This window comes from Coptis chinensis, chromosome 1, assembly GCF_015680905.1.
Source record: "Coptis chinensis isolate HL-2020 chromosome 1, ASM1568090v1, whole genome shotgun sequence".
Classification (NCBI taxonomy): domain Eukaryota; kingdom Viridiplantae; phylum Streptophyta; class Magnoliopsida; order Ranunculales; family Ranunculaceae; genus Coptis; species Coptis chinensis.
Genome location: NC_141456.1, coordinates 53265021 through 53275946, shown reverse-complemented (window position 1 = coordinate 53275946; position 10926 = coordinate 53265021). Strand labels below are relative to the sequence as shown.

General features: G+C 38.1%; 1 protein-coding gene across 1 annotated transcript; it reads left to right on the top strand.

The window, feature by feature from the left end:
* Window positions 1-1726: 1726 nt before the first annotated feature.
* On the top strand, window positions 1727-9558 carry LOC147524531 (transcription factor TGA9-like). The gene is made up of 6 exons (XM_086575300.1): window positions 1727-1778; window positions 1888-1949; window positions 2047-2236; window positions 2827-2970; window positions 8993-9120; window positions 9229-9558. Exons 1-6 carry the CDS (start codon window positions 1727-1729, stop codon window positions 9472-9474), a joined length of 822 nt encoding a protein of 273 aa, XP_086431426.1. The 3' UTR covers window positions 9475-9558.
* The last annotated feature ends 1368 nt before the right edge of the window (window positions 9559-10926 follow it).

Below are 10926 nucleotides of genomic sequence, written 5' to 3'. Positions count from 1 at the left end.
ATATAGGAAAGTATAAAGGAAATTGTTGCCAGTAACCCTGCAAGAACTATGTTGGATTTGGATCATGATCCTGTTGCACAAGTATTGGGGCATGATACCAAAGGTCGCTTTCGTGGCTTAGGCGCTGGAGTTAGTAGAAGAGGACTTGACGCTTCAGCTCCAGCAAAAAATCAGTTTAAAATGCAAAAGGAGATGGCTTCAACTCTTATTGGGGAGGTCCAGGATTTGAAGTTGCTGTGTGGAGAATTGCTAAAGGACGTAGCGATGATGAAATCTGGTCAAGGGTTGAATGTACCATTCTCCCTTTGTTCCGGTTCTTCTCAGGTAAGGTTGAATGCACCTTCCATATAAATTTTTTAGTACAAATTTTACTCCAAAACATCTGACTTAATTGATGAAATTTATATCTACTATTTGTAGTTGAATCGGATGGGACCAACACCCCAAGGATTTCCACCTGGTTTATGTTCAGCCAGTTGTAAGTTATACTCAATGTGTCGTGAGGATGTGGCTAATGGAAGGGCAATTATAGGAGAAGAAGTTGGTGGAGAAGTTATCGAGACTTATGATGTTATCTTGGATAGTGTGCTTGTACCTCATGCTCAAAGTACAAACTGCGCAACTCTTGGAGAGGAGGAGATAGGATCAATTGTCGATTGGCCCAAAGCTCTAACTGTCTTTGATCATTAGCCATTAGGGGTATGAATATCTGAATGTGTAATATCTTACTACATCAGCATCTACTACTAAAAAGAGTTTAGGCTAATAGAAAATGCTCTTATTTTGCAGGATGTGGACTTTTTGCGTGTTGCTTCTCTTTTTGTACATCAGTGTTAGTGAAGCTCATGGAAGATGCTTGTAGAAGTCTCATATTTTTTGTATATCGGTGCTTAGGCAGGATGTGAATGCTTAGATGAACCTCTAGTATTTTGTGTATATCAATGATTTTTTTTGTATTAAGTTGATCGTATCCCCTTGTTTTTTATATTGGTTCATAGAACATGAATTTGAAGTTACTAGCCTACTGATTGAAAGTTTGAATCTAGATCTCGTGTATCTTTAATGACGTGTGTGTTTGTATGTTCCTTTGTACCATTTACCATGTTTATTTTTTTTTCTTCAGTTACTTGTTTATGGATTGCAATGAACAAGCTTTGACCTCTCGCCCTGTCTACCGTTAATGGAGGGAATGGAACTAATGATCTTGAGGCTCTCAAACATGTATTGTATTTTCTTTATGTTTTATAGATTTTTGTTTATTAGGTTTTGATTGTTGACTTATGGGATTCATTATGTTTATTTTCAGATTGCATTCGAATGATTATGATCATTCAGGTGAGTTATGATTTCAAGTTGTCATAACTTGTTCCCTGGGTATCAATTGTTTGAATAAATTCTTAATTTGAGAAATTCAATTTCAGGGTGAGGCAACTGAATGCATGCCTGAGCTTCATTTGAGGTACTTAATTACTTGATTACAATTACAATTTTCTTTTTCTCTTATTTGATTATATAAGTATAGTTTTGGTTTAAATTTACACTAATCCACTAATCCATAAGTCAACAATCAAAACCCAATAAACAAAAACCGGTGTACTTTAAATCATAAGTTGATTTATAACCATTAGATTTTCAAGATCACCATGTCCTGTGATTTATAACCATTAGATGTTGAATATGAAGATACTTTGACTATCTATATATATAAAACCATTTTTTATCTTAAATGCTACAGAGAAAGAGTGCTGGTTCAACTTCAGATAAACAACTTGATGCAAAGGTCTACTTTCTCTTTCATATTATTATATATTATTTTTATGGATTCAATGAACCATTTGTCAAGTTGGAAAGATTCTTATTTTTGTTTGTTTGTGAACTGTTTGTTTCAAACATTAAGACGTTTAGCTCAGAATAGAGAAGCAGCAAGGAAGAGTCGCTTGAGAAAAAAGGTGGATCATATTCAGCAGCATGTTCTTATAAGTCAATAATAGATACAGGCTAAAGTTTGGATACTTCTTTTGTTTATGTTTTGTGCTTTGCATGCAGGCTTATGTGCAGCAGCTAGAATCTAGTAGAATAAAGCTTACTCAGTTAGAACAAGATCTTCAAAGAGCAAGATCGCAGGTTCTCAAAATTAACAATTTTGAGAAAATGAAATTATTCTTTTATTGTTTTGTTCATCGAAATTTGGTGGTTTTTCTAGTTGGAGGTAGTGGAGGAGCAAATCTCAGCTCAGGTAGAATTATACCAAGTTAATGCCAATTTAGTAGTTGTGTTTAAAATATATCATTGTAAATAAAAGAAAGGAAAAAACTAAATTTTGGAAGACATATTTATGTTGGAGCATTTTAAATCTTTAATATTTGGTGAAAATGGGGGAAAAAAACTAATAACTAGTTCTATGGGTTTAGAAGCAATTTATAAGTTAAACATTTTTGTTTGCCTATTTTCACCATGACATTAGAGAACTTAGAGAGGAATGTTTGTTGTATAAGGAACGTACTTAGTGAATTAAGCCATTCCAACATTGTGTGAAAAATGATGATTAGATTTTCACAAATATATATGAATCAAGCTTACATTCTCTACTTGGTCCTAGAGGAATGCAAACAGGATACGATATTTATCTACATGATGTAGTTATAACTTTTAATAATTGAAAAGTTTATCATGTTACATATCGTTCTCAATAATCAGAGCCCACCTGAACATCTGTACGACTAATTGGTCGAGTTCTCTTGAATTGTGTTGCAATCATAATATCAACGAAAAGTCTAAATAACTGGTCTTTTTAGTGTTACACTAATTATTGTTGCTATTTTACAGATGCTGCCATCTTTGACATGGAATACACAAGGTGGTTAGAAGATGATCATAGGTACATGTCAGAGTTCTGGACTGCATTGCAAGCCCACCTATCTAATGGTGATCTAAGAATGATAACAGATGGATATCTTTCTCACTATGATGATTTAAGAATGATAACAGATGGATATCTTCCGGCTCAATGATTAACTTTTATGGCTTAGTAATGGGGACAGTTTTTAGTGCGACTTGTAGCGACATAACTTAAGTTGCACGAGTGATCCAGTGTCTCTTTTCTTTCCAAAAATAGATAAAATTTTAGGTAGGGAAACCTTATCCGAACCTCTCTTCATGTTTATTTCCCTTTCTGGTAAAATCCTCCCATTGTTGACAGTGCGAGTACAGACGGGAAAGTAAGCAAGTATGAATCTTTACGAGCTAGAAAACCCTTCAGGGGGTAGAAATGCAACAGAAAAGGTGGCTACTCCAAGCCTCTCTTATGTGGAAATAGCAAAGCAAGCAATTCAGCTGCAGGTTGAATTAAAGGAGCTATCAGAGCCAGATAAAATGGGAGAGTATGCAGCGATTACTGTCCGAGAGTAGGCGTATGAAACAGGATTAAACTACTGCAAACATTGTTTAATTGGGTGTATTGATTTGTTCAAGGTGCCCATTGACAAGGTTCATGAAATAGCAAAGGAGAAATGGAACATATCGGGGGAATAGAGAATTACACCGATAGGAAAAGGTTATCTTTTTATTCGCTTCTCCAATGCCGAGGACCTCAACAGAGTTTGGTCTCATGGGTTTTGGAATTTTGGGAAAGCTTTGCTCCGTTTAAGTCCTTGGAGCCCAAATTTCTACCCAGACAGCCAACGACTTTCCCATGCTCTTGTCTGGATATGTCTACCTCGGTTGGGACAAGAATTTTGGGAGCAAGAATTGTTAATGTCAATAGCAAGAGGTGTTGCTAACCGATGCACATAGATGAGAAAACCTTGAATAGAGAATATGGGTACTACGCCAATATCCTGGTTGATGTGGACATGTCCAAGCCGATACCAGACCAAATTTATGTCAGAACTACGTAGGTCCAATTCTAGCAAATGGTGGAAGTGGGCAAACTGCCCAAGATGTGCAACCACTGCAAGTCGGTTGGGAATTTGGTCACGGAATGCAGGAAACGTAAGGGGGTTATCTCAAGGCAAAATAAAGACAAAGAGGTGGTGGTAGACACTACTCCCATACCCCAGAGGGAAGAAGAGGTTAACAAGAGAAGAAAGAAAAGAAATAGAAACCACAAGGGAGAAAGCAGCAAGATATGGCAAGAAAAAACTGGGTCTAGGCCTGAGTTGGAGGAAAAAAATAGTTTTGGAGTGCTTGCAGAAGAGGATGCTTCCAATGAAGTAGAAACTGAAAATGGCATAGAGAAGTTAGTAGAAGCAAACACTGTGGATTTTCAAAGCCATGAAAAAGATACCAATGATGAAAGCAATAGAGAGGATAATGACACCCTTAATGAGGAAGGGTTTTTTGTAGATGCTAAACAGGATGGGGAGACCCAAGTTGAACCTATAATCGTGGAGGAAGGGCAGATGGGGGCTCCTGAGGGGACAGAACAATATGGGCAGAGTGTGATTCAAGAGGACCTTAATGATCAATGGCAGCTTGTAGTTCATGAACAATTACAGGAACAAGATATATTTGGTGAACCAGAAATGGTTCTACAAATATTGAATCAAAGGGACAGAAAAATGAAAGCTCCAGGTCAAAGTGTGGACTGCGAGTCACCTAAGAATACTAGCTGGGCAGATATGGCAGAGGAGGGGACAGAAGCTAGGCTGAAAGAAGCACTGCCCTACAGTAAGCACAAGCCTCAATGGAAACTGCAGAATGTCGCACCACCTACTACCAGAGCCAAAGCTGGTGTTGGGACTTCAAAAAAGTGATGAGTCACTTACCAGAATAAAGTTACAACATTTCTTAATGAGGTGCCTATACTGGAACATCAGAGGAATTAGTAACTCTCAGTCGCAGCAGAGGCTAGCTAAGCTAGTATAGAAGGAGAATCCAGAATTCATTGGCATAGCAGAACCCAAGATAAATCCTACTGACATTCCTTCGAAGTTACCTGCAATCAATGGGAATGAGTATGACTTTCTTTTTTAGTTAGAATAACAATAAAGTTCCTAATCTTTGGTTCATATGGAAAAAGGAATTGCCCTCCCCCTCTTTGATTCACTGCACAAGCCAACAAATAACAGTGGAACTACAGGGTAACATCATTACTATAGTGCATGCCCATTCTCTGTATGCTTACAGATGAGCTCTCTGGGAGGATTTGGCTATTTTGAATGCACTTAGCAGACCTTGGCTTGTAGTGGGCGACTTCAATTCTTATCTTAGCATAACAGAGAAGAAAGGGGGATTGAGACCGACTAACGCTACCATGGAAGATTTCAGAAATGCAGTCCACACTAATTTGCTTATGGAAGCACCTGAAACTGGTTTACATTCACTTGGTGGATTAAGCAGCTTGGAAGGATGAAAATTTTGGGAAAGTTGGATAGAGCCTTTTTCAATGCAGAATGGGCTAACAATCATCTAGGTTAGAATTACAAGGTGGGAATAAGGCTTTACTCAGACCACTCACCACTCACTGGTGGTATCAAGAATGTCCTAAGGCCAAAAAATGTCCCATTTTGTTTCTTCAACATGTGGGCTTCACACCCTGAGTTCTTGAAGGTAGTGGAAGACAGCTATAATGTACAAATGGATGGAAACTCTATTTTTGTCCTCAGGCAGAAGCTGAAGACTCTCAAAGGAAAACTCAAGCAATGGAACAGAACGGTGTTTGGCAATATAAAACATAAGCTAAAGGATGAAACTAGGAAGCTTGAGCAAATACAACATTTTTTTGAGCAAGATATGGATAATGAGAGTGTTTCTCTGGAACTGGTGGAGCAAGAGTTGGTGGTAGATGAACTGTTGAAGCAGGAACAAAGTTTCTGGAAACAAAAATAGAAAAACAATTGGGATAATGACATGGATAGAAGCACCAAGTTCTTTCATGCTCTTGTCAATTTGAAAAATAGCAAAAATATGATTACTGACCTGAAGAACAATGATGGAATTATAATACGAAACCAGGAAGAAATAAAGGATTACTTGGGGAATCACTACAAAGAAAAATTCACCAAAGTGATGCAAGAGCAAGATGAGGACTTGATAAGAATGATGCCAGAAGTCATTGAAGATGATGATAATAACACTCTTTGCAAGATGCCGGATAAAGAAGAAATTAGGAAAGTAGTGTTTAGCTTAAACAAGGACAGCTCACTTGGACCGGATGGGTTCAATGGCTTTTTCTTCCAGCATTGTTGGGCAATATTGGGGTTTGACCTGACTCGAGCAGTGCTATATTTCTTCAAGTACTCAAGACTGCCTAATGGTTTCAACTCCAGTTTCTTGGTACTGATACAAAAGAGAATAATGCAATACATCTAAGCAAATATAGGCCCATATGCTTATCGAATTTTGCATACAAAGTCATCACTAAGGTCATGGCTACAAGGTTGGGTCCAATAGTTGAGAGGGTGATTACTCAGGAGCAATATGGCTTCATAGCCCACAGAAATTCATAGCAAGCTATTGCCTTAGCCTCTGAACTAGTCAATGACATAAGGGTTACTCGACATGGGGGGAGCATTGGAATAAAGTTGGACATCTCACAAGCCTTTGACACTCTTGATTGGCAGTTTCTATGGGCAGTTATGAAAAGACTTGGATTTGGGGGAAGATGGATTTAGTGGATACAAGCAGCCATATCAAGCAACTCAATGTCTATCATGCTAAATGGAGGGCCAGTAGGTTTCTTTGAAGCACTGAGAGGGCTGAGGCAGGGGGACCCCCTCTCACCTCTTCTCTTTGCACTTGCAGAAGATTGCTTTAGTAGAGGAATTCAGAATCTAGTACAGGAGAAAACGTTGCAACATATGATTCTAAACTCGAAATACTCGAGTCCATCTTATCTTATGTTTGCCGACGATTTATTCCTTTTCTACAATGCCAATCTGAGAGGCAATAAGAATCTTGTAAATCTCCTTAACAGGTACTAGACCACCTCGGGGTAAATGTTTAACAAAGACAAGTGCAAAATTTTCTTGAGTCCTATGACAGAAAGAAGAAAGACAAAGCTTACTGAAGTGCTGGGAATGAATGAAGGTGAGTTACTAGAGAGTTACCTTGGGGTACCACTATTCATGGGAAATCCTACAAAAGCTATGTTGGCGCCACTAGTGGATAAAATCAGGAAAAAGGCTGCTGGCTGGGTGGAGCATATGTTATCGTTTCAAGGCAGGGTGGTGTTAGCAAAACATGTTCTTAACAGTATACCAGTCCACAATATGTCAGTTTATAAATGGACGCAATCTGTTATCAAAGAAGGTGAGACAATCATTCGTAATTTCATATGGACTGGTGATCCATCGACAGGGAAAGCTACTACAGTAGCATGGGAGAAGACTTGCAAGCCTTTGGAGGAAAGCAGACAAGGTCTAAGGAAGCTAAAGGACATTAACTTGGCCATGCTCATGAAACTAGCTTGGGCTCTCCTGACAGAGGACTCACATTGGGCGCAGTTCATGAAGGCCAAGTGCACAAACAGAGCTAGAGGTTGGTCGGATTACAAAACTTCCACGATATGGCATGGCATTAAATGGGCACTAAAAGAGATGGGATCGTATCATGGATGGGTTATTGGAAAAGGTAACTCAATAAAAATTTGGAGGGAAAACTAGTCCTTATCAAACCTAATATGCGACAACTTCAAGAAAGAAAGGAAAAACATTGTCAAGCTCCAAGGCACTCTTCAAAGATGCATACAAGGTAACCAATGGAACTTTAGCAATGCCACAAAATAGATCCTAGCACGAGTTGGTATCGATCCCGAGACCCTGAAGAAGCCAAAGCCTTTTATAGAAGATAGAAGAATTTGGATTTCATCCCCCACTAGCAAGTTCACAGTGGCTGGAGCTTATGAGGATATCAGAGGTAAATCACAACATACAAGATAATCAAAATTTCTTTGGAATTCTTTTGCCTCACCAAAAATAAAAGGCACTGGATGGAAAATACTTCATGGCGCATTGCACACTGACGACAGACTATGAGAGAAAATAAAGATCAAGCTAGTATCGAGATGTGGTGTTTGTAAGTGCAATGAAGAGTCACAATTACACCTGCTTTTTCATTGTCCCATTACTGTGAGGGATTAGACCATGGTAGCCAATCTGTTCAGCCTCGTGTTGGTACCTTAGGAAATAAACAATATACTTCAACAATGCAAACATTTTAGCTCACTGGTTCTGGATATGTGGAGAGCAACATGCTTCACTTGCCTAGTGAGTATCTGGAAGAACAAGAATCATGTAATCTTTGATGTGAAACTGTCGAGCTTCAAGTACATAAGCCAACAAATCAGAAGAGAGATGGCTAGAGCACATGGGAAATCGAAGGGGCACATGAACAATAGCATACAAGACTTGCGGATACTGCACAACCTTCATCTAAAGCATAAATTAAGGGCAGTACCGAAGATATTAGAATGTTTTTGGCTGCTTCCACCAACCAACATCCTCAAGGTAAACACCGATGGTTGCTCACTCGGAAACACAAGAAGATCAGGATGGGGTAATGTCTTTAGAGATAATCGAGGCAAAGTTTTGGGTGTCGCAGCTGGTGGACTCGAAGTAACAACAAACAATATGGTAAAGGCAGCAACAGTCATGGAAGGGATCAAGACAACACTCGAGATGGGCTAGACATCTACATGGGATGAAACAGACTCTAAAGTAGTAGCGAACCTCTTCCATAAGAATAAGGTTCACTGGTCAATGAGGGATGAGTGGGATCAGCTAAAGAGAGAAGCTAGATGGATCAATGTCACGCATACATGGAGAGAAACTAATTTCGCTGCAGATAACATATCTAAGTATGGTGCGACACTAGCTACTGGAACCAAAAAATGGTGGAATGGAAGACCAGAATTTCTAAGGGTGGAGGATCCATATCCTACCTACTTTTTCTTTGTAACTTGAAGTTATCATCTTACGTTTCTCTTGTAATCAAAATGTAACTCTATTTTATTCATTAATCAATTACCTTTAAGCAAAAAAAAAAAAAAAAAAAAAAAAAAGGCTCAAAGGAGTTGCTGCCAAATCTGATGTTTTCCACCTCATCACCGGAATGTGGACTACTCCTGCTGAACGTTGTTTCCTCTGGATGGGCGGATTTTGTCCGTCTGAACTCATAAAGGTTTGAAATCTGGTTTGCTTTATTTATCCTCACTAACAGATGTTACTCTTAGAAGCACAAATGGTTGGTTTGCTCTTCTTATTACTTATTTCAAATGTGTATGATCAGATATTGATGCCTCAACTAGACCCATTGATGGAGCAGCAACTGATGGGCATTTGTAACCTACAACAATCATCAAACCAGGCTGAGGAAGCTCTTTCCCAAGGCCTTGAGCAGCTCCATCAATCTTTGGTAGACACCATCTCCAGTGGGTCTCTCAACGATGGGGCCAATGTAGACGATTATATGGGTCAAATGGCTATTTCTCTAGGCAAGCTCTCCAATCTGGAAGGTTTCGTGCACCAGGTATGATCATGATCTCACCCATGGACTAGAGTCGATATATCTATTATCGAAGTTAACATTGCAAATTCTATTTAAGATGTTTTTCAGTGTAGCATGCCTCATATACCTAAATGGTTCACATTTACCATAAACAATAGTATACATATGATTAATGCTTCCTAAAAAATAAAAACAAGAAACTCATATTGAATGACATTGTCATAATAAGATATTGTCAGAATTCGCTTATGGTATCAGTATGCTAATTAGGGGTATCCCTAGATTGAAGAGGAGAGCTGTCTTTTTTGCTAACATAAACAATATGTCTATGTTATTTTACATCATCTACAACTTATAGCTAAACAACACATACAGTTTTGACGCAGGATATCCCTGGTCATTAAGAAGTCAATTGCTCTTGCTATTTAAGTTCACGGTCATATAGGAGTCATGCCAAGAGCATGTGAAATGACATGAAATGATAATTTTATTACGTGCGGTGTGATGTTAAGTGAATTCACTATTATAGTACTTAAGTATCAGATAAGCTTGTGAATTTCTTAGATTGTCTACTACAAAACAAAATGGTACACATTTCTAACGGGTTTAAATATCTTTTTCATGTACCACTTGTTTTGGTAGGGCACACCATTACTACTATAGCTTGTACCGGATTGTGAAAAGGTCTATGATTTTTATTTTTTTTATATTAGAAGACCGCTTAAACCAAACATCAAGGTAATAGAGCTTCATCAGATCCATTTAGTGCATATGCTTATCTTCAATGCATATTGTGGTTGTCTATGACTTAATGGGCCAAAACTAGAAGCAAGTATATTTATCCAATTTAGTTTAGTTTTGGTTGTTATTTTGCATAATATTTTTCCTTAACCCTCTGCATAAGCCAACCCATTAAGAAGCTCACGGAAGTTCAGTTTATTCCTTGGCATCCAGTAAAGAACTTGGATTTATATCAGTGAAATAAAGGTTAATCTTGATGCGGAGTCAATTGTCATGTATCAATGTACTTGTTTCGTTACTTATTTTTCAAGCAGGAACATGATCAGCGACAACAATTCATGCCAAACAACCACAGATTTACAAATGGTTCAACATTCACACAACTACTAGTATAAGTATAGTTTTGGTTGTTTAAGTATAGTTTTGGTTTAAATATATTCTAATCCACTAGTTTGTGCATATCATGCACATGGCATGGTGATTTTATAACTTGACGTACAGGTGAAGTTCCAAAAAGAAGTTCACCTTTGTAAGAATGTAGAGTATTAAGGAGAAACTTAACCATCTTTCTGCCACCATATCGAGGGAAAGAAGACATCTCAACAACAAGCTTTCACAATTCAAGAAAGAGTCAAAGCTTTTCGTTTCTAAAATAAGTGCAAATGTGAGTAACTACAAACATTATCTTATTCATCATTATTTATAGATGATTGTTCTTGTTCTAGCTTGAACGGATGG